Source organism: Antechinus flavipes, chromosome 3 (assembly GCF_016432865.1).
Source record: "Antechinus flavipes isolate AdamAnt ecotype Samford, QLD, Australia chromosome 3, AdamAnt_v2, whole genome shotgun sequence".
NCBI lineage: Eukaryota > Metazoa > Chordata > Mammalia > Dasyuromorphia > Dasyuridae > Antechinus > Antechinus flavipes.
The window spans coordinates 610,380,835-610,408,385 of record NC_067400.1 but is presented as its reverse complement, the minus strand read 5'-3'; the positions used below and the strand labels follow the sequence as shown (position 1 = coordinate 610,408,385).

At 54.3% G+C, this 27,551-nt stretch overlaps 3 protein-coding genes across 3 annotated transcripts in view; 2 read left to right on the top strand and 1 right to left on the bottom strand.

Annotated features, from left to right (window-relative positions):
• Window positions 1-6,553: 6,553 nt before the first annotated feature.
• Window positions 6,554-17,595, top strand: SCNN1D (sodium channel epithelial 1 subunit delta). The gene is made up of 12 exons (XM_051990857.1): window positions 6,554-6,868; window positions 7,153-7,366; window positions 8,696-8,886; window positions 10,316-10,416; window positions 12,906-13,180; window positions 13,905-13,997; window positions 14,619-14,736; window positions 15,131-15,209; window positions 15,307-15,364; window positions 16,204-16,250; window positions 16,458-16,533; window positions 16,898-17,595. The coding sequence occupies exons 1-12, from the start codon at window positions 6,558-6,560 to the stop codon at window positions 17,075-17,077; spliced, it is 1,743 nt and encodes a 580-aa protein (XP_051846817.1). The 5' UTR covers window positions 6,554-6,557; the 3' UTR covers window positions 17,078-17,595.
• A 3,001-nt stretch (window positions 17,596-20,596) lies between these two features.
• LOC127556030 (phospholipase A2 homolog otoconin-22-like) lies at window positions 20,597-23,662 on the top strand. Its single transcript, XM_051988861.1, has 3 exons — window positions 20,597-21,031; window positions 22,967-23,073; window positions 23,352-23,662. Exons 1-3 carry the CDS (start codon window positions 20,832-20,834, stop codon window positions 23,495-23,497), a joined length of 453 nt encoding a protein of 150 aa, XP_051844821.1. The 5' UTR covers window positions 20,597-20,831; the 3' UTR covers window positions 23,498-23,662.
• The window catches only part of ACAP3 (ArfGAP with coiled-coil, ankyrin repeat and PH domains 3), a 61,185-nt gene continuing 57,145 nt past the window's right edge, over window positions 23,512-27,551 (bottom strand). Inside the window, exon 25 of the mRNA XM_051988862.1 lies at window positions 23,512-24,579. Coding sequence (XP_051844822.1) covers window positions 24,473-24,579 — 107 coding nt within the window. The 3' untranslated portion in view covers window positions 23,512-24,472. The remainder of the gene's footprint in view (window positions 24,580-27,551) is intronic.

The window sequence follows — 27,551 nt, the reverse complement described above, 5'->3', positions numbered from 1 at the left end:
ACTGACTTGCTAACTGAGTGACTCTGGATAAAACCTGGGTCTGCTTCAATTTTCTCAACCCCCAAATGGGGATAAAAATAGGATTGTAAGAATCAAGTGAGATAAGAGTTATAAATATTGGCACTTGTTCCCCACCCCGTCCCCCACCTGTCAGCCTCCTGAGGGTCCGGCCCATTCCTCAGGCTGAGAAACTGAGGCTTCCATCGCCCTAGATCCCCAGGCCTGCCTCGCTCCCAGCCTCACCCAGCTGGATGCCCTCACGGGTCTGGCACCCAGGCCAACACTAACATGCAGCTCCCTGGGGAGCGCACGGCAGAGCTCTCGTTCCCACAAGACAGAGCACGCGCGAGCCCCCGGGGAGGATTCCAAGAGGCAGGAGGAGCCCGGGCTGTTTGTTGCCCGTGGCCCCCACACCGAGCTGGCGGCCCCCCGCCCTGCTCTGACGGGGCCTCCTCCGGGGCCTGGGAAGGGGCCAGAAGCCCCGAGGCCCTGGGTCCCCTGCCCCCCGCTCCCGGCCCCTCACGTCCTCGGACCCCGGGCTCTCCCCAGACCGGGACTTGGGTAATGGGAAAAGGCTTCCGAGGCACAGCAGCTTAGGGGTATTTGTGTGTGTGTGTGTGTGTGTGTGTGTGTGTGTGTGTGTGTGTGTGTGACCCTCATCTGGAGCTCCCCAGGGGGAGGGGGGATGGGATCACACACACGACTCTTATACTAAAGGGGGTATCCTCAGGACAGGATGTGCAGACCCAGGCAAGAAAAGTTTGAAGGGGAGGGGAGATACCCAGTGACCTGCCCCATCCCCTTGACAAGGAAGGAGGTGACAGCTTTGATCTCAGCTGGATCTAAGGCTCTGTCTCAGAGAAGCCCAACTAGCTGAGGGCAGGGTTGGAGGCTAGGGAGGAAGAAAACAAGCATTGATTAAGTGCCTACTGTTTGCCAGGCAGTCAGCTAAACAAATATTATCTCATTTGATATTCCCAACAATCCTGGGAAGTGGGTGCCATGATTACTCCCATTTTACAGAATGGGAATACTGAGTCTGAGAGAGCTGTATGCCCTGGATCATCCAACTAGTAAGTGTTGGAGACTGGATTGAATTCCGCCCCCCCTCCCTTCCTCAATCCAGTTCTAATGCTCTATCCACTGGATCACCCAAAATGGGGAACAAATGTTAAACTGTGGATCTATCTTAGCAGGAAATGCTCCCCTGTAACCCCACCATTCCCGGGTCTCATAAGGAGAGTAAGTGGACAATATATAAGGCTGCTCTGACCTCTAGGACGGGTCTTAACCATTCTTTTCAAGGGGTCTTTCTTCTTCAGCAGAGCTGGCTCCATGATGCCCAGGGCTGGCTGGCTGCAGAATCCAGCCCCGGGCTCCATCACTCAGATAGGTCAGTCATTTAACAAGCATTTATTAAGCACTTACTGTGTGCTCAGGGCTGAGGATGAAAGAAGAGGATCCCACTGTAAGGAGGGAGACGGGTCTAAATACGTCTGCTCATGAGTACGGAGTGGGGCTGGCAGGAGACTGGGTGGGGAGGATGCCGGCGGCCCTTGGAGAGGCCCTTACCTGGGCCCAAAGGAAGCTAAGAACTCCAAAGGGCCTGGTCAGGCCAGGGGGCCGGCGGTCAGGCCAGGAGGCCGGCGGTCAGGCCAGGGGGCTGGCGGTCAGGCCAGGGGGCCGGCGGTCAGGCCAGAGGGCCGCCAGGCAAAGCCCGGAGCAGGAAGCAGAGGCCCCGCGTGTGAGGGAGCTCGGGTGACCATCCTGAGTCTCGTGGGGGCCCTGAAAGCCTACCAGGCAGGGACTGGGTCGCGGAGGGCTCTGAATGCCAGCCAGGGGCTTCCTGGGATTAATGTCCCAGCAGAAAAGCCAGGCCAGGGGAAAGCTGGGAAAGCGTCACCTAGGCGAGGATTCCCCGCTCTCTGGTCCGCCCCTGCCCACAAAGGGGCCAGCTCCCGCCCCCCACCTGGGGGCTCCGGCTGCAGACTTTCCAGCCTCCATCTCATGTGCTAAGGGGACCTGGCTGCTCACGTAGAGCCCCAGGCTCGAACCGTCCCCCTTTCCCTCCTTTCTGCCCCCACTCGGCTCCCCACACCCTTTGATAAGTCCCTTGCGGAGCCGGGGCACCTGCCTTGTCCCGACAGCGCCCACGGCAAACAAGCCTCCCCTGGGACTTCCTCCCCACCCTGGGCAGGGGCCCGAGACCTGGTTCCGACCGACCCCGACCAGAGCTGCTGATGAGGGCTGCTTGTTTATGGGGGTCGGAATGGGTCTCTCCTAAGAGAACATGAGGAGGTCGGGAAGCAGGAGGGAGTGGGCCGCGGGGTCCCCTCTGAGTGAGGCACATGAAGAGAAAGGTGGGAGGCAGGGACTGGCCAAGGTTTCCTTCTTCCCCCAGCCACAGGACACCCGTGGCCTCCTCTGCGCCCCTGGGCACTTTCCTTGGGGCATGCATGTTGCCCAGCGCTAGAGAAGATGCCAACCTGGCTCCTCCCCTGCCTTCAGACCCAAAGTCACGGGCTCGATGATTCACAGATGAAATGGACCTAGAGGCCACCTAGTCCAATGCTCCCATTTTACAGAGAGACACTGAGGCCAAGAGAAGGGACCTTGCTCAGAATCCCACAGGGCACGAGTGGCAGAAAAGGGACTCGGACCCAGTTTGCCTCGCACGCTTCGCCCTGAGCCTTCCTGTCGTCCCGGGCAGAGGTTTTCCATTCCATTCGCTCCAAGGGAACAGTGAGGGACAAGCCGGGAATGTCTGGAGACAGTCCCGGCTGACAGACTCACAGGCCATGATGACCCAGATCCCAAGGGACTGGGGCTGGCACCTCCCTGTCCCGACCGCCCCGGCTTCCGGCCCGCTCTGCCCTGCTCATCCGTCACCCGCAGGCCCTGGCTGGAAGGTCAGCGGGCTCCCGTTTGAGTATCTTCAGCCTTTTCTGGTCAATTCCATCTCCCTGCCCTGTTCTGCCCCCAGCACAGCCCGGTCAGATCCCAACAGTGCCCAACTGCCTGCACCTTCACCACTGGACCAAACTGGAATGAACTAGAAATTCAGGAGAGATACTAGCTCTGAGAGCGCTCTGGGTGGACCTTTAGTGCCCACGGGGGGCCATTAGTGACCACGGTGATCCATTAGTGCCCATGGGGGACATTAGTGCCCATGGTGGGCCATTAGCGCTCCAGGTGGGCCATTGGTGCCCACGGTGACATTAGTGCCCACGGGGGACATTAGTGCCCATGGTGGGCCATTAGAGCTCCAGGTGGGCCATTGGTGCCCACGGTGATCCATTAGTGCCCACAGGGGACATTAGTGCCCACAGGGGACATTAGCTCTCCGGGTGGGCCATTGGTGCCCACGGTGATCCATTAGTGCCCATGGGGGACATTAGTGCCCATGGTGATCCATTAGTGCCCACGGGGGACATTAGTGCCTATGGTGGGCCATTAGCGCTCCAGGTGGGCCATTGGTGCCCATGGTGATCCATTAGTGCCCACGGGGGACATTAGTGCCCATGGTGGGCCATTAGCTCTCCGGGTGGGCCATTGGTGCCCACGGTGATCCATTAGTGCCCACGGGGGACATTAGTGCCCACAGGGGGACATTAGTGCCCATGGTGGGCCATTAGTGCCCACGGTGATCCATTAGTGCCCACAGGGGACATTAGTGCCCACGGTGATCCATTAGTGCCCATGGTGGACCATTAGCTCTCTGGGTGGGCCATTGGTGCCCACGGTGATCCATTAGTGCCCATGGTGGACATTAGTGCCCACGGGGGACATTAGTTCCTACGGGGGGCCATTAGTGCCCACGGTGATCCATTAGTGCCCACGGGAGACATTAGTGCCTACGGGGGACATTAGTGCCCATGGTGGGCCATTAGTGCTCCAGGTGGGCCATTGGTGCCCACGGTGATCCATTAGTGCCCACGGGGGACATTAGTGCCCACGGGGGACATTAGTGCCCATGGTGGTCCATTAGCGCTCCGGATGGGCCATTGGTGCCCATGGTGATCCATTAGTGCCCACGGGGGACATTAGTGCCTATGGGGGCCATTAGTGCCCACGGTGATCCATTAGTGCCCACAGGGGACATTAGTGCCCATGGTGGACCATTAGCGCTCCAGGTGGGCCATTGGTGCCCACGGTGATCCATTAGTGCCCACGGGGGACATTAGTGCCCATGGTGGGCCATTAGCTCTCCGGGTGGGCCATTGGTGCCCACGGTGATCCATTAGTGCCCATGGGGGACATTAGTGCCCATAGGGGACATTAGTGCCCATGGTGGTCCATTAGCGCTCCGGGTGGGCCATTGGTGCCCATGGTGATCCATTAGTGCCCACGGTGGACATTAGTGCCCACGGGGGACATTAGTTCCTACGGGGGGCCATTAGTGCCCACGGTGATCCATTAGTGCCCACAGGAGACATTAGTGCCTACGGGGGACATTAGTGCCCATGGTGGGCCATTAGTGCTCCAGGTGGGCCATTGGTGCCCACAGTGATCCATTAATGCCCACGGGGGACATTAGTGCCCACAGGGGACATTAGTGCCCATGGTGGTCCATTAGCGCTCCGGGTGGGCCATTGATGCCCACGGTGATCCATTAGTGCCCACGGGGGACATTAGTGCCCATGGTGAGCCATTGGTGCCCACGGGGGGGCATTAGTGCCCTCGGGCTGGATGCTACAACAGAAGGAGACTGCAAGGTAACAAAGTACCAGATTTACTGTCGGGAAGCCTTGGGGCCCAAATCTGGGACCTTCCGGAAAAGACATTCAACTATCTAAACTTTGGGGGAGGGGATAACAACAGAACTCAGCTCCCAAGGTCATTGTGAAAGTCAAATATGGCAGCAGGTGCAAGCCTTAAAGCACTAAAGAAATGTCACTGGGAGTAGAGAGGCCACTAGGTGGCGCCGTGGGCTCTGGAGCTGTGGGACTTGTTTCCTTCTCTCCTTAATTGCACTGAATGGGTGTTGCCTCTGACCAACTGAAGTCTAGGGAAGATCTCAACTTAGAAAGGGCAAGGATGCATCCTGGGCCACCGCCAGCTGTCCCGATCGGCCACGGGACTTCAATGACTCGCAAGAGAGAGTGAGAGTGACTTTGCACCTCTGCCCAGACATTACTGATCCTCCGAAAATGAAGGGCAAAGATAATACGGGAACTGACTCCAGATCCTTTTGTATGGACCAAGTGAGATAATATTTAATGATATTTGATGAGAAAATGAGATAATCTTTGCAAAAATGAAGAAGAATCTACAATACTGGAAATGAATCCAGATCCTTGTTGAATGGATCAAATGAGATAATATATGGGAAAACAGAAGGACAAACAACAGTACAGGAACTGACTCTAGATCCTTTTTGAATGGATCAAATGAGATAATATTTAATGAGATATATTTGATGAGATTTGATGAAATAATGAGATAATATTTGCAAAAATAAAGGACAAACAACAGTACTCGTACTGACTCCATATCCTTTTGTATGGAAAAAATGAGATAATATTTTTTTAAATGAAGGACAAACCACAGTACTGGAACCAACTCCAGATCCTTGTTAAATGGATCACATGAGATAATATTTGATGAGATATATTTGATGAGATTTGATGAGATAATGAGATAATATTTGCAAAAATGAAGGACAAACAACAGTCCTTGTTCTGACTCCAGATCCTTTTCCTTATGGAAAAAATGAGATAATATTTGTCAAAATGAAAGACGAACAACAGTACCGGTACCAACTCTGGATTTGTATGGACGAAATAAGATAATATTTGTAAAAATGAAGGACGAACAACAGTACTGGAACTGACTCCAGATCCTTGTTGAATGGATCAAATGAGATAATATTTGTAAAGCACTTTGCAGCCCTCCAAGTCATATACAAATGCTGTAGTATGATGGGGCAGCTAGGGGGCACCATAGTGGATAGCACACTAGGACTTTAAGTCAGGAAGGCTCATCTTCCTGAATCTGTCTTCAGATACTTCCTAGCTGAATGAGCTTCTACAAGTCACATAACACTATCTACCTCAGTTTTCCCATCTGTAAAATGAGCTGGAGAAGGAAATGGCAAACTACTCCAGAGTCTTTGCCAAGAAAACTCCAAATGGGGTCATGAAGAGTCAGACTTGATTAAAAATGACTGAACAAAATATGCTGGCTACTGTGTAAAACACTTCACAATCATTATCTCATTCAGTCAACCTGCAGAGTTATTGTGAGGATCCAATGGAGTGTTGTTGTTCAGTCATTTCAATTATGTCCCATTCTTCATGTCTCTAGGACTGATGATCTAACCACCGTACCACCTAGCTGCCCTCCAATGTAATAATGTTAGATGAAGTCCTCGGCAAGATGCTGGGATCGTTCTTAACCCAGAGGTCACCCAGAAGCCACTGGGTCAATTCCATGTCCAGACTAGAAGCCCCAAGGCATAGATCTCCACTAACTAGAGCTCAGGAATGGGGAATGAATGTCTAGTCCAGGGTCACATGTTGCTACTGTTTTTCCTCCTTGACCCCAGGTTTGGGACAATGGACACCCTTAAGGAGAGGCAGGAGAGCGAAGGGCTGATCGAGCTCTATGACTCCTTTGGGGACTTGTTCAACTTTTTTTGTACCAACACTACCATCCACGGCACAGTCCGGCTCGTCTGCTCCAGCCACAACCAGCTGAAGACGGCCTTCTGGAGCCTGCTCTTCCTGGCCGCCTTCGGCATGCTCTCCTGGCAGTTTGGATTACTCTTTGAGGAGTACTGGAAATACCCAGTCATCATGAATATCTCGGTCCCCTCAAAGCCCAAGATGTTCCCGTCCATTACACTCTGTGACATGAACCCACACAGGTAAGGGGGCAGGGCCTGTGGATCGTTAGATCTCAAGCTCAATGTATCCATCCACCAACAAGTAACTGAGAAGTACCAAGCTCTAAATCTCTTTTTGGGGGGGGAGAGGGGGGCGGGAATAGGGGGGAAGGCAATCGGGGTTAGATGACTTGCCTAGTGTTACCCAGCTAGGAAGTGTCTGAGGCTGAATTTGAACTCAGGTTCCCCTCACTCCAGGCCCTGGCTTCTATCCACCATGGCACCACCTAGCTGCTCCCCAGGCTCTAAATCTTATCATCTAATAGGTCTCTGTTCGTGAAGCGGTACCTGGAAGAACTGGATGAATTTGCCCAGGAGAACATCTATTCCTTATACAAGTTAAATATCACTGAAAAACAAGCAGGGGGTCATAGCGGGCCTGCTCTCCGTCCCAGTTTTAACAGGCTCTTTCACCTCGACCGAAGCATCTCCCTGGAGAAGCTGGACAGAGATGCCATTAACGAAGTGGGATTCAGGCTGGTGAGTGCAGCCTCCCAACACCTCTTCTTTCCAAGTGATGAGGGATACCTCTCCTGGACAGAGCCCCCTCACCCAGTGGACTAGGGAGGATGACCATTCTGACCGGAGCTTAGAGATGCCAGGCCCTGCAGTGTAACTCAGAATCACAGAATGTTCCAGTTTAGAAGTCAGAGGTCATCTGGGTCACCCTCTTCCTTTTAAAGCTAAGGACACCGGAACCCAATGTTTCATAGCCAGAAAGAGTCAGAGTTCAGTCCAGATATTTTTCAATCACGTTTGACTCTTCCTGACTCCATCTGGAGATTTCTTGGCAAAGATCCTGGAGTGGTTTGCCATTGCCTTCTCCAGCTCATTTTACAGGTGGGGTAAACTGAGGCAAGCAGAGTGAAGTGACTCAGCCAGAGTCACATAGCTAGGAAGTGTCTGAGGCCAGCTTTGAATTCACTAAGATGTTTATTCCTAATTCTAGGACTCTACCTACTGTGCTATCTAGGTGCCTTATCAAACATACAGATGACAGACTAATTAGATTTGCATGTGGCACAGAGGTAGAAGGGATAGTGATACCTTGGGTGACAGAATAAGGCTCCAACAAGATCCTGATAGTGAAGAACTTTGGGCCAAATCTGAGAAAATGAAACGTCTTAGGGATAAATGTAAAATCTGACATTTGGGTTCAAGACATCAATTTCACAGTAGAACTTTGAGCCAAATCTGAGAAAATGAAATGCCTTAGGAATAAATGTAAAATCTAATATTTGGGTTCAAGACATCAATTTCACCAGTACAAAATGAAGGAGGCTTAGTTGGGATGTATGTCACATATCGATTGAGATGTAGAAAGGATTCCTACTTAGGTTTGGGCTTTCCTCCATGACCTCTGAGGTTCTTTCCAATTTGGAGACTCAGAGATTCTGTGAGCCCAGGCTTTCTAATTTCAAGCTCACTCCCTTTCTATGGTCCCACACTGCCTTTTATCCAGAAACCCTCACAGTCTACAACCTGGGCTTGCTTCCATGCAGGACTAATGGAGGCAGACACAGAGAGAATCACACGAACACGACAATCAGGCTTATGTGGGTAAAAAGGATACTTAGGGGTGAGCAAATCAGCTGACCAGGATGGGAAAGGCCCATTTCCTCACAGAGTGGTTGGGGTGAGGCTGGGGGAGAAGGGGTGCTAAGGAGGCCAGGTGGGTGAGAGCTCCATGGCTGTGTCTGTAGCGATACATGGATGCAGGCCTTTCTGGGCAGAAGGATAGGCTCAGGGGAGGGGCAGGGCCTCTCAGTCCCAGGGGGTGCCACCTGACACCTCTCTCCTCCACCGCAGTGTAACGGCACAGATGGCGACTGCTTCTACCGCACCCATTCCTCGGGGGTTACCGCCATCCAAGACTGGTATCAGTTCCACTTCATCAATATCATGGCCCTGCTGCCACCTCAGAATGAGAAATTCCACGAAGACCATGAGGGCAACTTCATCCTCAGCTGCTGCTACAATGGAGAGCCCTGTCAGGAGCAGTGAGTAGCAGGGGAGGGGGGCAATCGGGGGAATGGGAGAGGGGATAATGAGGGAAAGGCGGGGAGAACTTCTCAGGAACAATGGCGGATCTCACAGTGAGGTGAACAATGGTGGAGTGGAGGACAATGAAAGCTGGGAGGGGTACTATCAGAAATGATGAGGGGAAAGGACATCAGGAGGTGGGGGAAGGATCAGAGAAAGGAGTTAGAGTGAAGGACTCTGGGAGCGATACCAGGGAGCTTGATGAAGGGGACTCAGGGGAACAGGAGGTCTGGAAGCTTGGAGAAAAAGGGAGCCTGAGAGGGCTGGAAGAGGGTCTAGAATTGGTAAAAGAACAGGGTAGCTGGGAGGGAAGGGGCACAGATGAGGGGAGATAGCAAGGAGAAGGGGATAGCAAGGTTCTAAGTACAGTGGGGTCACCAGAAGTGGGGCCTAGAAAGTAAGAAGCCAAAGAAAAGTGTTTCATATATCAGGGTAACTTATCAGGAGCAGTGGGGCTGGGGCAAGGGAGGCTGGTAGAAGCAGTGAGGGCCTGGGAGTGGGTGGTATTCCAGGAGACAAATGAAGGACAGCCAGGGAAGAGGAGAAGCCAGAAGGGCAGCAGGACATATGTGACAGTGAGGAAGGGAGGGAGGATTGGAGCCAATCCTTCCCAGTCATCCACTGCCAATTTTCCCTCATCCTCAGGCCCCAGCTGCCCAGATTAAAGGCTGAGAATTGCTAAACAGGGACATTCCAAGGTCTTGGGAAGTTAGGGATGGGCCCTCTGGTCCTGGGCTGCTCCATAAGGGGTGTGTATGTGTGTGTGTGTGTGTGTGTAACAAACACTAAAGTTAGAGTCAAGGGATTAAAAGTTTGAATCCTGGCTCAGTCATTTCTTTCCGGTATGAGCTTGGGCAGGTCACTTCTCTGGATGACCTCAGTCTCCCCCCTCCATCCCCTGCAAAATCTAATATCAAAAGTCCCTTCCATCTCTAAGTCCATACCAGGTGACATTGTGGTGATTGTTGCTATTCAGTTGTTTCAGTCATGTGCCGGATTCTTCATGACCTCATTTGGAGTTTTCTTGGCAGAAATACTAGCTAGTTTGCCATTTTCTTTTCCAGCTCATTTTACAGATGAGGAAATTAAGGCAAACAGGGTTAGGTGTCTTGTCCAGGGTTAATAAGGATTTGAGGCTGAAAGATCAAAAAAATGAGTGTTCTGGACTCTGGGCCAGGCATTCTCTCAATGGCACCACCTAGTTTCCCTTATATTGGGGTTTAAACAATTGCTAAGCTCTCTTCTAGTCCTAAATCCAAGAAATCAAATGAACCAAGAACTTGAGAGCAGGCTAAGGGTGTGCCCAGTGATTGCAAGGGAAGAGCAGACAAGGGCCCAGCCAGCTCATTTGAGGGTCATTCACAGTGACTTCTTTGGCTTCCGCAGTAACTATAACATTTCCCGTCACCCCATCTATGGGAGCTGTTACACCTTCAACAATTGGGAAAAGAACAACTGGAGAGCTAAGAGACCTGGTCTCACTCACGGTAGGTCAGCAGGGGCCTACCATGGGGATGTGAGCAGAGGGGAGCCAACAGACCTGGACTCACTCTCAATAGGGCGGCAGGGGCCTACCATGGGGGTGTGAGCAGAGGGGAGCCAACAGGCCTGGGCTCACTTGCAGTAGGACAGCAGGGGCCTACCATGGGGATGTGAGCAGAGGGGAGCCAACAGACCTGGGCTCACTCTCAATAGGGCGGCAGGGGCCTACCATGGGGGTGTGAGCAGAGGGGAACCAACAGGCCTGGGCTCACTCTCAATAGGGCGGCAGGGGCCTACCATGGGGGTGTAAGCAGAGGGGAGCCAACAGGCCTGGGCTCACTCTCAATAGGGCGGCAGGGGCCTACCATGGGGTTGTAAGCAGAGGGGAGCCAACAGACCTGGGCTCACTTGTAATAAGGCAGCAGGGGCCTACCATGGGGATGTAAGCAGAGGGGAGCCAACAGAACTGGGCTCACTCTCAATAGGGCGGCAGGGGCCTACCATGGGGTTGTAAGCAGAGGGGAGCCAACAGACCTGGGCTCACTCTCAATAGGGAGGCAGGGGCCTACCATGGGGATGTGAGCAGAGGGGAGCCAACAGGCCTGGGCTCACTTGCAGTAGGACAGCAGGGGCCTACCATGGGGATGTAAGCAGAGGGGAGCCAACAGGCCTGGGCTCACTTGCAGTAGGACAGCAGGGGCCTACCATGGGGATGTAAGCAGAGGGGAGCCAACAGAACTGGGCTCACTCTCAATAGGGCGGCAGGGGCCTACCATGGGGTTGTAAGCAGAGGGGAGCCAACAGACCTGGGCTCACTCTCAATAGGGCGGCAGGGGCCTACCATGAGGGTGTAAGCAGAGGGGAGCCAACAGATCTGGGCTCACTCTCAATAGGGCGGCAGGGGCCTAGCATGGGGATGTGAGCAGAGGGGAACCAACAGGCCTGGGCTCACTTGCAGTAGGGCGTCAGGGGCCTCCCATGGGGATGTGAGCAGAGGGAATTTGGAGGGCTTGAGGGATTGGTGTGCTAAGGAAATACATAAGACTTGCTAGCTCTCTTTCATGCACCTCTTGGAGCATGGTCAACCTTAACCCACAGGAAAAGAATGCAGAGAGCAGAATCAATGATCAGAGGCCTGGAGTCAAATCCCAGTTCTACCAGCTTTGGACAAGTCATCCCACTTCTTTGGGAATCAGTTTCCACATGATAAGGTTGAGCCAAATGGCCTTCTAGGTCAATCCTTAATTTATGATCCTATGGAACAAAATGATAAATTAAGGATCTTAGGCATACTCCTCCTTCTAGTCAGTAAGAAGCTGTTTCCTGAAGTTAGAATTGTTACAATTCAGCTCCCTCTAATGGAGACTACAGATTAGAATCATTTTATAGACGAAGACAGGAGATATAGAGGAAAGAGGGGGCTTGGCTCAGATCCTCCAGAGTTTGTGGCAGGCCTAGAACTAGTGTTGGATAGGCAGAAGGCAATACCAAGGGAGGGCACACAGCAGGGTGGCCCGGGACCCCTGGAAAAACTTCACTGACTCCAGGATCCCACTAAGAGTGATGATGTCTGCTCAGAAACACTCTAATTCATTTAAATTCAATAAATGTGTGCCTAAGGTAGAGGGCAAGAACCTGTACTCCCCCTTAGAGGGATGCAGAGAGCTGATTGGATCAGGGCAGGTTCCATGGAGGAGGTGGATCTTGACAAGAAAAGAGGTCTTCATTAAATAGAAGATCAGATGATGGGGAATAGGCCACAAAGATGGGAAATGGTTCGAGAAAAGGCCCCAAAATATATTGAGAAGAATTGCCCATGTTTAACCTATATTGGATTACTTGCTGCCCAGAGAGGGGGAAGATGGGGAGGGAGGAGAAAAATATGGAATCAAAGTTTTGCAAGGGTGAATGTTGAATAAATTTTGAAAAAGAAAAAGCTATTTTTAAGCAAGAGATTAAAAAAAGGATTAAGTGGATTTTTTCTTTTAAATTTATTTATTTGTTAATATACAATGCTTTATGAATCATGTTGGGAGAGGAAAATCAGAACAAAAGAGAAAACCCAAAAGCTATTATTTTCTTAAAAGAAAAGACCCTAGTGTGTGGGAAGGCAGATGAGAAGGTCAGAAGGAGGGGAGCCTAGACTTCTGGGAGGGACTCTAAAAATGTGAAGTCCATAGAAAGACTCCACAGAGTCTTAGTCCATAGAAATATGGAGTCCAGTTAGAGTCCAGTTTGGTCCGGGCAGGGATGTCCAACTCCTGTAGAACCAGGGCCACCGAGTCTTCCATAATATGGGCCACAAAGAGACTTGGCTTTAAAATAGAATTTTAATACATTTTTATTTATTTTATTAAGTATTTCTCAATTGCATTAGAGCCATACTTGGAAAGGTTTGGGCCACACGCATTCTGGCAACTTCTAAGAAGTATGGCAAAGGGCAGGAAGGGAGGCATAACGTGAGGTAGATTGGCATCAGATGGTAAAAGGCCTTGAATGCTGGCTTCCCGCTCTCTAATTGGAACCCCCCAGTCTGGTTTGGTATGGAAAGCCCTGCAGCTGTCTGAGCCAACCGCCTCCCTCATCCTTCTTTTCTCGTTGCCAGAAATCAGCTTCTTTCTCAAGGTCGAGCAGAACAATCACTTCCCATTGTTGTCTACTGAGGCCGGGGTCAAGGTCATGATCCATGGCCAGAATCAGAAACCTTTCCTGGACCACCAGGGCATCAGCCTTCGTCCAGGCACCGAGACCACGATACATGTGAGAGAGGTGAGCTAGGAAGCCGAGGAGATGGCTGAATCGGGACCCCAGAGATAAGGAAAGGGGAGGTCCAGGATAAGATGGCCTGAACAGAGCAGACAAGATAGAAGCTGACTGCAGAGAATGTTGGCTTTAGAGGCAGAGGACCTGAGCTGGGAGCCCAAAGCTTTTCTACTGATTAGTTGGGTGATTTGGGGAAAGTTACTTGTTCTCTCAGCTCAGTTATCTCATCTGTAAAATGGGAAAATCACCTTAGATAACCTCTGAGGTTAATTCTATCTCTAAATCTATGATCCTCTGGTCTCTGAGGTCCCTCCGGGCTTAGAAGCTGCATTTCCAGCAGCTGAGCGGAGCTTCAGATGGGATGTGTCCTCTCCTTTCCCCTAATAGGACTGACCTCATCCACTCTAAGTCTGGGATCTTAACTGCTATCTCCAGTCCTAAGATTAGCTCCCGTCCCCGTCCTCCCTCCTGAACCCTCTCTGAGGTCTTGCACCAACTCCTGCTCAATACAGAGCTCCACTCCCCATGCCATAAAACGCCATATCCACCCTACTATCCCAGTGACCTACTAACTGACCCACGCCAGCTGGGGCTCCGCACACGGGGCAACCGGGGCTGGGGGACATAAAACACTGTGTGCACCCCACTATCCCAGTGACCTACTAACTGACCCACGCCAGCTGGGGCTCCGCACACGGGGACTGAGGGGCCACCCTTTGTGCCTCCCCAGGATGAGGTGGAACATCGAGGGAGTCCGTATAGCAACTGCACGGAGGACAATAGGGATGTGGCTGACCAGCGTCTCTCTGACAGTGTCCACCAGGTATCAGCTTTCCCCCTCCTGCTCCTTGCCTCTCCTGCCAAAGCCTTTCCCCATCCCAGTGGGTCCTTGGCCATCTTGTGTAACCATCACCTTAAAAGAAAGCCTTTCCATGTCCCTCCCGGCTGGGCTTTTAGCCCTTGCTTGAAGGCTCCCAGTAAGGGAGAGTGCTCCCCCTCTCCCACTCCTCTGGGACCCCTCTAAGAGGAGACCAGGCAAGCTCTGCCTCTGTTTCTCTGACCATTGCTCCTGGCACTAACCCGGGGGAGCAAGCTAAGCACCCAGCCAAAGAGCAGCCCTTCAGATGCTGGAAGATCCCTGGCAGAATCCCAGGGAGCCACCGGCCCCCGGCCCAGAATGATGCCGGTGCTCCCTGGCCGCTGGGTGGCCCCCTCAGGGGCAGGGGACAGTGGAGGAGCGGATGGGGCAAGTATCCGAGTGACCGCTCTGCCGGCTGGCTGCACAGAGCCTGGGCCTGTGCTGATGGAGTCTCCTTAGGGAAGAAGGGAAAGCTCAGCCCTTGTCCCACTGCAGCCAGGGGAAAGCTGCCCTCCTCCCCGGGCCAGTGAGCCCAGCTCCAAGAGGTCTCCAGCTAACCAGCCCTGACCCTTCCCCCCCTCCCAGGCTTGTCTGCACTCCTGCCTCCAGGAGCTGATGATCCAGACTTGCGGCTGTGGTTATTACTTCTACCCACTCCCGGATGGCGCCCAGTATTGCAACTACAACCAGCATCCAGCCTGGGGTGAGCACAGTGCCTGGGAGGTCACCCTGGCAAAGGGAGGGGAGGGAAGAGAGGCCGGCGCCTCTTCCTACATCGTGCCTCAGTTTTCTCCCCGATCCCCTCGGCTGCTCTTCCGATGTGGGGCCTTCCTCCCCCATCCTTGGAGGACTTAGCTCCCTCGTGTTGGGGCTCAGGGTCTCCGCTCAGGCTCCGCTCCCTACTCTATTCCAAGGGCCCCCTTCTCACACACACACAGAGGAGAAGGGTCTCGGCTCCCATTCACTCTCCCATAGAGCTTTGTTACCGCCCCCTTACCCACCACCCCAGAATAGAGAGGACCCAGGATCCTGGACACCTGCCCAGCACACGGGTGCCCATTGCTGACCACTGGACTTTCCTACTCTCCGTCTTCTAGGTCACTGCTTCTACAAACTCTACCAAAAGCAGAAGTCTCACAGGCCTTCCTGCTTCAGCCTCTGCCCTAAGCCCTGCAGGTAAGGGAGTGAGGGAAGCGCATCTGAAGGGGGGAGGGAGATGGCACCATGTGTGCTGGCCCTCTGACCTCTGTGGGGCTTATGGGTATCTCCACAGGGGATTCTTGTACCAGTTCTCAACCGGGGTCGCCAAATGGCCCTCATCTAAGTCAGAGGTAAGGAACCCCAAAGCTGGGGGCTGGGGAGAGGTGGGGGACCCCCAAAACTCAGAAAAACTTCTTAGTGGCCTCTGAGAAACAAATCCTGTCCAAAGAGGCTTGTTCAAGATCCCCCCAATCATGTCTCCAAGGTTCTTTATCCCTCTATACTATTTACTGGGGATTAGCCATCCCACCCGCGTGCACACATGCATGTATATGTACATGCATGTAGACAGGCGTATATGTGCATCTGGGCACACGTAAGTGTGCCGGGCCATTCGGTGCTACAGGGGTAGAGTCAAGAAGATCCAAATTCATGTTCAGCCTCAGACACTTCCTAGCTATGTGACCCCAAGAGTCATTTCACCGTTGAGTGCCTCAGTTTCCTCAACTGTAAATTTGGGATAATAATAATACTTCCCTCCTGGGGCTGTTGCAAGGATTAGATAAATATTGGTGAAGTATTTAGCTCAGTGAATGAATCCCGTAGGAACTTAATAAATGCTTCTCTCCCTCCACCTCCAAACATATACATGGACATATACAGAAACACCCACTTAAAAGTGGGCAAAGTGTAAAAGAGAGAGCACAAAGTTAGGATCCTGAGTCTTTCTAGAAGAGGCCTTCAAAGGTCCATCAAGTCCAATTCCCCCCTCCCATTAGACAGATAAAGTTCTGCAGGGGGAAGGGACTTGCCCAGAGTCACACAGGTAGGGAACGGTCAAGGCTCCTCATCCCAGGACCCCTCGGTTTCTGATAAGGTCCCGGATCCGGGGGGTCTGATCCCCCGGAAGGCCCCTGAGATGCTGCTAAGGGTCTGAGGAAACCTCAGTAATGAAATTTTTTCCGTGTAGGACTTGATCCTGTCCGTGCTGGGCAAGGACAGTTCCAGGAACTGGAGGTAGGTCTGGGGTGAGATGGTACAATGGCAAGGGCCAGCCTGACCTACCTGCCTGGACTGTGGGCAGCGTGTCCCTCAGCTCCTGCTGTGCTAAAATCTGGCGCTCCTCCTAACAGACCCAGGGGCCTAGGAGCCAAGGGGAAGGGCAAAAAACGGGGAGGGGAGGCAGGCCTTTGCCCAGCCCTCTGTGGTTTTTCTCCTGAGCAGGAACAGCAGTGCCAAGGTCCACATATTCCACCAGCGGCTCAATTATTTCTCTATGAAGGAAGAGCCCGTGTATTTGGTAAGTGTAGGACCTGGAATGGGGCTAGGTCAAAGGTGGCTGGGCAGAAGGCCCAGGGGAAGGAGGCAAAACCTGAGGGCCTTGAGGGATCCTGCTGGAAGCAGAGGCCGTGGGGTTGAGTCCGAGGACGGAGGCTGGACTCTGGGGTCCCTGGAGCTGAGGAATGCAGGGAAGAGACCGAGCCATGGGGGGAATGAGTAAATGAGAGGAATGGGATGAGGATGTGGGGAATGGGCCCAAGAGGAGCAGGGCTGGGTGCAGGGGGAGAAGGGCTGAGCAGCAGATTGTGTCTTGAGGGGACATGTTGCTTAGACTTTGGCTGGAGAGAGAGTGCCTGGTCCGACTGTTTTGTTCCCTTGGATAGGTCCCTGACCTCCTGTTTGAAATGGGCAGGCTGTGGGGCCAGTGGTTTGGGTCCTCGGTGCTCTCTATTGTGGAAATTCTGGAACTCCTTCTGGATGTAACAGCCCTGACTTTCGTCCTGGGCTATCGCCGCTTCTTTGGGTCCAGGCCGAGGCCCCAGCAGGACCTGGCCAGGGAGTGAGGGCCCTGGCCAACCAGCAGGACCTACCTCAGCTCCCAGAGAAGATGGAGACGGGCTCAGGAAGCTACCTCTCCAGAAAGGGCCCGCTTAAGGCACATGCTGTCGGCATCATGGTCCACGGGAGATTCCGAGGGCCCTAGCTGCAGTCGGGGCTCTTTCGGGACCACAGTGGAGCACTTTGGGAGCCCCAAATCTCCCGTCAGTATTGCTCAGCCCTCCTTGTGTGTGTTCTGTGTGATTCTATTTATATGCTTGTGCAAGTGATATACAAGCCCTTGTGGGTGTGACTATGTGAGTATCTGGAGGTCTGTGGGTATCTGTGAATGCCTGCTTTTGCACGGGGCCAGGGGTGTCTGTGTGTACCATCGTCTGGAGGATTGTAGATGTCTGTGTCTGTTTTTATTTATTTAGCAGAGGATGCTGAACACACAGGTGTGAAAGCTATAGCCTCCCCAGTGGTGGGTGGTTGGTTTCTGGCTTTATTTTTATGTTTTTCTTTAATAAAATATATCCATCCATCCAGTTTGGCTTCTTCTATGTGCATTCAAGGCTCTTGGCTCCTAAGGAGCTTCTCTTACCATCCCATGATCTTCCCTATTTTTTGCCATGGCCCCTTAAGTCATTCTGGGAGCTGAAAATCCCAGCAATTGAGGAGAAGGAAACTTTTTGGCTCCTAGCTGAACCAGAGAGAAGGAGGGAAGATCTGAGGGTCTCTGGTGGGAGACTCTCTCCCCATCTCTCAGCCCCTCCAGCCCCAAGCCCAGAGCTGAGGGTCAAAACCTCTCTAGCAGTGGAGGTCACCTAGTCTCATCCACTTCGTTCTGTAAATGTGGAAAATGAGGATCAGCCAGCTGACTGTGCCCATTGCCTATCCCCAGGTAAATGGGAACTGCTCAGGGAGAGAGACGCTTATTTCTAGATATAAACAAGGTTTTTCAAAAGTCTTAATGCAGTTTCAAATTTTACTACCTTAAATAGTTTTGGGTTTCTATCTTTGCCTCTTTTGTACTTGTCTGGCACAAAGTAAGTCCTTAATAAATGCTAGCTAACTATTCCCACCACCTAGCAAATAGTAGGTACTTAAATGCTACTTAACTATCCCCACCACCTAGCAAATAGTAGGTACTTAAATGCTAGCTAACTATCCCCACCACCTAGCAAATAGTAGGTACTTAAATGCTAGCTAACTATTCCCACCACCTAGCAAATAGTAGGTACTTAAATGCTACTTAACTATTCCCACCACCTAGCAAATAGTAAGTACTTAAATGCTAGCTAACTATTCCCACCACCTAGCAAATAGTAGGTACTTAAAATACTAGTTAACTATTCCCACCACCTAGCAAATAGTAGGTACTTAAATGCTAGTTAATTATTCCCACCACCTAGCAAATAGTAGGTACTTTAAAATACTTAACTATTCCCACCACCTAGCAAATAGTAGGTACTTAAATGCTAGTAAATTATTCCCACCACCTAGCAAATAGTAGGTACTTTAAAATACTAATTAACTATTCCCACCACCTAGCAAATAGTAGATACTTAATAAATGCTAGTTAACTATTTCCACTACCTGGCAAATAGTAGGTATTTAATAAATACTAGTAAACTATTTCTACCACCTAGCAAATAGTAGGTATTTAAAATACTAATTAACTATTCCCACCACCTAATAAATAGGTACTTAATAAATGCTCAGACAGCCAAGTGGTGCCATAATAGAGTACAAGGCCTGGAATCAAGAAGACTCATCTTCATGAGTTCAAATCTGGCCTCAGCCACCTACAAGTTGTGTGACCCTGGGCATGTTGCATAACACTGTCTGCCTCAGTTTCCTCTTCTGTAAAACGAACCAGAGCAGAAACGGCAAAGCACTTTAGTATCTCTGCCAAGAGAACCCTACTGAAACAAGTGAACAACAATGTCTTGTGGTATTATTAGCTTTGTTCTGTTTGGCCCCAGAGAGCACACTCAGGAGCAGTAGGTGGAAGTCAGATTTGGACACTTTGTGCCGGTTTTTCTCTGGGGGCTCTGACTCTCTGATGCACGTTTGCATTTCTCTGGGCAGGGGGGGCTCTCTGTGTCCATTTGTCTGGGTTTTTCTGAGTCCATCTGGCCGCTAGCCTTCAGAAAGACATCAGGAAATACTTCCTAAGAATGTGGAAGGGACTGTCTGGTGAGGATTGGGCTCTTCCCTCTCCCCCCTCCCCCCCGCCCTCAGAGGTCTCTGAAACAGGGGGCTCATCCTTTTTGTCAAGGAATCCTAGACATCCTGGAGCTCCTGGAATTGGAGGAGGGGCTCAAGAAGGGGGTCCCTCATCCCTTCCCCTCCTCCTTAAGGGTCACCGGGCGCTGGCACATCAGCCCCTGGGATGGGGGTGTAGAGCAGGCTCTGAGAATGAGCTCAGTCACCACAGAGGGCACTCAGGAAGGGCAGTGGGTGGCAACAACCTACAGTTAATGGCACCAGCCGGCTGCACCCACAAAACCTGAAATAGCTGAGTCCTTTCCCCAGCCCCCCCTTTATTCTCATCTCCATCCAAAATTTCGTCTGCTGGGGGCTGTTACCTGGGAGAGAGCTGGGCCCCCTGCCATGCTGAGGACTTTGGTGGGAGGCCCTTCTGAGCAGAATGGGGCCCAGAAGCCAGGCCTCTGGGAAAGGTCCACAGCGAGAGGTGGCCCCCTCCCCACCCCAGGTCCATGACCTGCAGACTCTATGAACTTCCCATCACCCCCCACCCACTCTCTAGGCCCATATTCTAAGGGTAGTTTCCTCCCTAATCACAGGCCTCCCCAGGACTGGTTATTAGCGGTGAGCAGGAGGAGGGTCATGGGACAGTACATAAAGATAGGGGCCCCTAGGCTTGGATAAAAAGCCCCAAGGCTTCTCTGCACAAGCAGGGACACCTTTTCCCCGACCGCCACCCCAGTGCGCCCAGTCCCGAGCCCGGAGAGGCCCTGCCATGACTCCCACCTTGCTCCGCCTGCTGGCCCTGGCCTTAGGTAGGTAGCCTCCAGTTACCACGCAAGAGTGGGCTGGGATGACCCCGGTTCTCCGATAGATAGAGCCCCCACCCCCATCACCCTCCCAGACATCGGCTCTCCGGCAGCTGAGATTAATTTCAAGATTGATCCAGGGATTGGTTCTCTCAAGGTTAAAGTCATTGGGAGCTTATTTAGTCGCCAGGTTTCTGGGCAGAACTCTAATTAGGAACGTTGGTGCCCAAGATTGGCGAGTGGATGGAGAGCTGCTCTCCACGCTGCAGCCACAAGGACGTAGCGTGCCCTAGTGGTCCTTTCTCATTGCTCCTGGAGGAGGCTTGGAGAGAAGGAATGAGCATGGCGCTCCCAGAGTCCTTTAAATTTCGTTGCCCTGGGAAACAGCCCTGTTCTCTCCACCCTAGTTTCAGCTCCTTCTCTGGACCCCACTTTGAACAGTCCAACAGTCAATAAAACAGTTTATCTCCCTTGACCACAGTCTGGGGAAGATGGAATATATGAGGTGATGGCTCATGTTTAGATAACTAAGAGTGGATGGCAACCCCTGAGAAGGACTAGGGGCGTCTGGAGTCTAAACTCCCTCCCACTCCTCCTATCTATGGAAGAACAGGAAGCATTGTACAGATGGAGAGGATGAGTCAAGAGGGACTGGTCCAGGTGGGGAACAGCTGTGAGAAGACCCAAGTCTTTGTTTCCTTCAGAGCTGAGGGCTGAGGCCTGAACTCCCAGCCTAGAGGTTTTCCTTCTCAGGGTCATGATCAGAGGACCCCCCATTCAGGCCCTGTCCCCCTCTCCCTGTCCTGTCCTAGCCTTGTGCCAGGGGAGCTGCACGGAAGCCCAGCTGGATGAACTGATCAGACTGCACACTTTCACCCACGGGCTGGCCAACTTCAGCAGCTACGGTTGTCACTGTGGCCCTGGCACCCAGGGTGCCCCCATGGACAAGATTGACAAGTAAGGAGTTAGGGGATTGGGAAGGAAGGGAGGAAAAGAGGGATGGAGGAAGGAAGGAAAGGAAGGAGGGAGGGAGGGAGGAAGGAAAGGAAAGAGGGAAGGAGGAAGGAAGGGAAGGAGAGAGGGAGGGAGGGAGGAAAGAAGGAAGGAAGGATGGAAGGAAGGAAGGACAGAAGGAAGGAGGAAGGAAGGAAGGAAGGAAGGAAGGAAGGAAGGAAGGAAGGAAGGAAGGAAGGAAGGAAGGAAGGAAGGAAGGAAGGAAGGAAGGAAGTTAGGAAGGAAGGAAGGAAGGAAGGAAGGAAGGAAGGAAGGAAGGAAGGAAGGAGTTAGGAAGGAAGGAAGGAAGGAAGGAAGGAAGGAAGGAAGTTAGGAAGGAAGGAAGGAAGTTAGGAAGGAAGGAAGGAAGGAAGGAAGGAAGGAAGGAAGGAAGGAAGGAAGAGAAGGAAGGAAGGAGGGAGGGAGGGAGAGAGGGAGGGAGGAAAGAAAAAAGGGAGGGGGGCCCTAAGGTCTGGAAACCAGGGACTTGGGCCATAGGCAATCTGGGTTATAGCAGGCAAGATTGAGAGTCGACAGCAGAGCAGAATAACCATGCCTCCCAGACAGGCAAAACAGGAAGGAATTGAGGAAGAAATGAGAGGTCTACAACTTGTCATGAAATCTTAACTCTCCCTTTTATCCTTCATTCCCCCTCTTCCCTCTCCCTACTAACACCCTTCCCGCTCCTGCTCAGCTGGGGCCTCTGGTTCCTCCATGGGGCCAGAAAGTCAGAAAGAGGGGGTAGGAAAAACAAGTCTTTTCACCAGTAAGAGATAAGAGAGGAGAGATCAGGAAAACCATCCCCTAGAACTAAGAGAGACAAATGGGATGGAATGGGATGGGAGAGGATAGAACAGGATGAGTTGGAAGAAGCTGGGAAGGGATGGGATGGGAAGGGATGGCCACAGAGACGAGGAGAAACTGGGCGAGGGCTGGAGCCTCAGAGAGTGGGAGGTTTGGCCCAGTTTCCCCAACATGCCCCGGTCACTGCTGGGAAATGGAGCTCTAAGCCACTCTCTCACACACACGAGGGACCGCCCTCCCCCCAGAGCTGTAACTAGGGAGAAGCAATGGGCGCTGCTGCCGAGCACTGAAATCGGGAGGTAAAGGCTACACGGCGTCCGCAGCATGAGCTCGGTCCCAAACGAGAAGCCCCGAGCGGCCTCCTGCCCCTGCTGTGGGGTCCGTCCTGGCTGCCCGGCGGCCTCCACGCTCACAAATGGCTGGATTGTCCTAGAATGCCGATAACGCCAGGATGCTCTGCATCCCATCTGCCCTTGGAGGCAGAAGCACAATGAGTGATGAGGGGCTGTCGTCTGGTTTGGGGGACCCCGAGGGAGAAGACCCTGAGGGATGAAGGGCTCCTTCCCAGAAACCAGCTCCTCGGCCCTCAGAGACCACAGCCCAGAAATGCTCCCTGTTCTGTTCCCAAGTGACCACCCAGCCCCTATTGGAGACTTCCAGAGGGGGCTCCCATCCCCTGAAAGGGCTCTCCTACTTCAGGGTGGCTCTAACTCAGGACAATTAGCCCTTTTGTACCCCTTACCCACTACCCCTAGTTCAGCCTTCAGGGAAATTTGGTCCGACTGCTCTTCCACTGCCCCTGAGCACTAGGAAACGATGACCAGGCCTTTGGGTCTTCTCCAGGCTAAAAACTCCAGTTCCCCAAGTTTTCTCCACGGGTCAAGACCCTTTAGCCTCCACCTTGCTGGTGATTTGGACCCTAGGACTGAACATAAGACTCCCCGGCACGCTGGTTCTCAATGCACTCTATGCAGTTTCATTAGTTTATTTTGGCTCCCATAATCCCACTGGGGACTCGTATTGAATGTGCAATCCACTGAGATCCCAAGATTGTTTTCGACTGAACCGCTGACCAGGTGTGTCCGCCCGCTGCAGGTGCTGCCACAGCCATGACTGCTGTTACAACAAAGCCCAGGTGTTTGGCTGCACCCCTGGCTCCCACACCTACAGATACCTTAACCTGGGGACCAAGGTGAAGTGCGGTGAGTTCTAGAGTTTAATGTCGGGGGGGGGGGGAGGAAGAGGAGGCGGAGATGCTGCTGGAGATGTGCTGGGGGCCCACAGTGACCTTCTCAATGGCCCATCTCTTGGTATACCAGGTATATGCCATGCTGAAGCAGGCCCTGCCCTCTAGCCAGTTTCTTTGCCATAAAGAGGGTGGGGGGTAGGGAGGGGGTGGCCACATAACCCCGACAAAGGCCAGGAGGGGAAAGGGCCCTGGCTGACCCCTGGCTCTCTCCCCTATTTCCCAACTCCACAGTGAAGACTCGGGACCGATGCGAGAAAATGATGTGTGAGTGTGATAACAAGATGGCCAAATGTTTCCGAAAATACCTGCCCATGTACAACCCTCAGCTCCAGAGCCTCCCAGAAGCCCCCTGCTACGGCCCCCGGCCTTTCTGCTGAGCGCGGGGCCGTCCTCCCTGTCACCAATTTGCTAAGGAAGCCGCCATCTGCTCTTCTCTGCAAAAAGGACGCCCTAGTGCAGAAGACGGGGGTACAAGCCCCCTCGGCAGCAGATTTCCCATCTACCTGCATCACTCAGGCATTAAAAGCTGGCATTTCCCCCGAGCTCGCTGTGATTTAGGGCAGGGAGGGAGGGGACTGCGCCCAGGGACCCGCTGCGGGGGGCGCGATGGGGTGAGGGACCTGGGTTCCTTTCTGAGGGGAAGGGCAGGCAGGTCGGAGGAAGGGTTGGATCTCCAGCCTCTAGGTCACGGCTGATCCCGGGGTCCTGCTGCTCTTTCCTGGGGGTCCCTGAGCGCCCCCTCCCCAGACTAGTCCATCCCAGCTCAGCTTCAGGACAGCTCCTGGGATGACCAGGGGGCAAAGCCAAGGCTAAACAGTTATATGAGAGTGAGCCGGCCACTCAGGCTAAAGAAGGGGACGGGTAACATAGTGGGCTGGGTCTCCGGCTCCCTGAGCGTTCCCGAGAGCGGTGGCCACCAGGCGTGAGACCGAGCTCTGCCGAAATGCTCCTGGGCGGGGCCGCGAGTGTCCTTGGGGTGTCAGCCCCTGGAGAGCCTCGTCCGTAGGGCCTCTGAGGCTGTGAAGGGACACGGGTCCAGAGGAGATGGACGCCCACCTGCAGGGCTCAGTGACTAGGGTGGAGAGACCTCATCCAGCCCCAAGAATAAAAAAAGATCGAGCCCCTCCTATGGAACCCCCTAAGAAGCCGAGGGGCAAAGATCAGACTCAGCCCGGCTGAGCCCCAAGTTCTCTCCCCCTTTTCTCTGCCTTGAGGCTAATGGGCAAAATCTGGAGACGGGGATGGTACAGGGAGACCATCTCCCCTTTCCTCCCCTCCTGCTTCCTGGGTCTCTAAAAGCAGACAAAACCGGGCAGGGACAGGCCCGGCCCCCGGGGAGGAGAAGGGAGAGGCTATTGGTTCGAGGGGTTGCCATGGAGGCTCTGCCGGTTGAGTTTCTCCGGGTGATGGGATGCCATGTGGGAGAACTCCCGGAAGATGTCCAGATAGGTGGTATCGCCTGCAAGGAGTGGTGAGAAGAGAAAAGGAGGAGAGAAAAGAGAACAGATTCAGACCCGGCCCCCCACTCACTCCCGCCATGTTATTCAGGGGGGAGGAAACCTCCAGGATCATCCTTAAAAGTCCGGCATCCCCAGAACCCCCAGAATCACAAGACGCTCTCCCTCCCCCGCTCCCCCTGCGGTCCTCCCCCCACCCCATCCCGCGGGCCCTGCAGCGGGCCCACCTCCCTCCCCCTGGGCCCCAGTGCTCACCTCCAGGGCCTCAATGGCTTCCCCCGGCCCGCCTGGGAGAACTACTCTTCCCATTTCACAGTCCTGGGTTCAGTTCCCCACAGCAGAGGCGGGGACCAGACTCCCAGCCCGAGCCCCGCCGGCCCCCACTGCTGGCTGCCCATGTGGTCATTAGAGGCATTGGGGAGGACAGAGAAACTCCAGACAGGAATGGCAGTCAAGGAAGAGAGGATCCAGCAGAGAGGGGGTTAGTAAGTTTGCTCTTAGGACAGGTCTGAGCTTTGTCCGCAGCTGCATCAGCGACAGTCGAGGGCAAGTGGAGAGTTCAGGGCTGCCCCCAAAGCCCCAGGGCCCGGAGGGCGAGGGCAGGGGGGCCCCGGGAGCTGCGGCCCCCAGGGCCCCAGCCTGAGACAGAGCAGAGAGCAGCGACCAAGCAGCACGGCTGGGAGGCCGGAGGCCCCTCCAGGGGCGCGCCCCGGTACCAGAGCCCCAGGCTGAGATCCCCGAGAATAAGTGAGCCCAAGCAGGAGCGGTGGGAGTGGAGTGAGATTTTTATTAAGAGGGTTTGATTCAGAAGACCATGGAAGGAGAAAAGAAAGGCAGAGTCCCAGGTAACGGGTTCAAAAGGTTCAAACAAAGCTCAGAGCCATCGAGAGGCCCGTTCCATCCTCGGGGAGGGAGGGTGCACAGAAAGCAAGCAGAAGGAAACAGGTTAATTCAGTGTCGCACTTATTTACAGTGAGAGGGGGGATAGATGGGGGGGCCGGCCAGCCGGGGGGCCCATTCTGGCTAGCCCGGCCTCTGCACTGCCTCTACAGCCTCCCTCTCCCTGGGTGGCAATTTGCATAGTGACACCCCCCTCCCTGACCCCCGCCCAGCCTGGCCTGGCCTGGAGTGACCGGAAGCCCAAAGCCCCCCCAGCTTCTCTGGCCCAAAGTCACCTCCGGCTATGACCCCCCGCCCCACCCCCATCAGCCATAACTGTAACCTATGCCCCTTTCTGTCCGGGGGCGGGCAGAGGGCTCTGTGAGCACAGCCCCCCACCGTCCCTCAGCAGTGTTACAGCCTGACCCTCCCCACCCCGGTCCTTCCCCGGCCCACGCTCCTTTTCATCCGGCTCCCTCCAACCCAGATCCAGAAAGCACCGGCTGCCCGTGTGTGGCGAGCTCCTCTCCCCGAGGGGCTCCTGGCTTCCCGGGCTACCCGAGACCCCAGCCCGGAGCCGGAGAAGAAAGCCGCCCGGCGGCCAAGGGCTGGTCCCCATCCCCTCAGAGCTCCTGATAAAGGGAGGGCCTGACGCCAGAGCCCCGGGGGGAGGAAGAGGAGGGAGCCCAGTCCGAAAACCCCCACCCTGCAAAACCCAGCGAGGGAGGTCCAGGAGGGAGATTCACAGGACAGTCTGTCTATGTAGCTGCGGGCCAGGACAAAAAGCCCCGTCCTGGGACAAGCGAGTTCCCTCGTAGCCCCCTCTCTGCTTCCCCGGGTCCCCAGGGAAAATGAACCTCCCGTCCATCCGTCCGTCCAGGCCGTGCCCAGGAGGCTCTGTCCGGGAGTAAGAAGTCGTGGCGGGGAGATGGACTCGGAGAAGGAAGAGGGCTCGAGATACCCGTCCAAAAACTGAGACGGCCCCAGTGGGTGAGGGAGGGGGTGCAGGGAGGGATGGCCAGTTAAAAAAAGTCTGAGAGCGCACGTGGGGCGGCCCCCCAAGATGCACTGGGGGGCACCCGGCCGGTCCCCGAGCCCCCCGCTCAGCCGGCCCGGAGCCTCTCTGCCGAGCGCCCGCCGTGCAAATCCAGGGCCCGAACCCGCAACATAAACGTGGTGGGAAGTAAGAAAAAGTGCACAAAGTTGCTTTATACAATGACTCTCAATAAGGTACCGATACATTATTCTCCTTCAAAGGTCTGGGGGCCGGCGGCGTCCAGTCTCTGTTGCCCTGACAGGCCCTGCGTCAGGGGCAGCGCCGCCGCCCACCAGGGGGAGAAGGGGTCCCGGGGGACGTGGCCAGCCACGCCGTCCAGCCAGAATGCCAGCATTCAGGGGCCAAGGGGATGGCGTCCTGAGCCTGGCCCAGGACTGGTCAAAGGAGACTTGGGGTGGGGGGGCTGCCGAGGGAGCCCAGGCCCCGGGAGGGGCCCCCGCAGACCAGGGTCCTTGAAGATCAGCCTTGGGGGCGGGGGGGTCGTGGGGGCCCGAGGATGCTTCGCTGAGGTACGTGGGTCTGGGTCCTCTAGACAGACTCTATTCCTCCCCCTCCCAGGACAGAGCCCGGGGCCTCACACTGGGCAGAGGAGCTCTGGATGTCTGGGGGATGCTGGATGGGGGGCCCTCGGGCGGGAGAAAGCTCTCTCCGGCCCTAATGGTGCAGGGCCCGGGGTGGGCAGGGGGCGGGCTGGGCAGCGGAACGGGGGCGACGGTGACTGGGATCTGACCTGGTCGTGGAGCATGCGAGGTGGGGGTGGGGGAGGGGGCAGGGACTTAGAGGAGATGAGATCTGGGGAGCTCCATCGCACCAGACCCACAAGGGGGAACACGTGCCTCCGGTCAGAGGATCCTCCCCCACCCGCCCGCCCGGGGGACGGACCAGGAGGGGGCTCCTCGATCCGTCGGACCCCGGGGCCGCCCCGGGTCCCTGGCTGATCTGTCGGAAGGTGGGCCGGGGCCAAACACGGGCTCTGGGCCCGGCTTCCAGGCCCCGACTCCTCCCCGTGTCCCCCGCGTCCCCTCGGGGACAGAGCAG

Coding starts and splice junctions, on each gene's coding strand:
- LOC127556030 (XM_051988861.1), top strand. CDS start 20,832: ATGATCAGAGGACCCCCCATTCAGGCCCTGTCCCCCTCTCCCTGTCCT. Junction 21,032..22,966: donor CCCATGGACAAGATTGACAA/GTAAGGAGTTAG, acceptor CGCCCGCTGCAG/GTGCTGCCACAGCCATGACT. Junction 23,074..23,351: donor GGGGACCAAGGTGAAGTGCG/GTGAGTTCTAGA, acceptor CCAACTCCACAG/TGAAGACTCGGGACCGATGC.
- SCNN1D (XM_051990857.1), top strand. CDS start 6,558: ATGGACACCCTTAAGGAGAGGCAGGAGAGCGAAGGGCTGATCGAGCTC. Junction 13,998..14,618: donor TCTCTGACAGTGTCCACCAG/GTATCAGCTTTC, acceptor CCCCCCTCCCAG/GCTTGTCTGCACTCCTGCCT. Junction 15,365..16,203: donor GGCCCTCATCTAAGTCAGAG/GTAAGGAACCCC, acceptor TTTTCCGTGTAG/GACTTGATCCTGTCCGTGCT.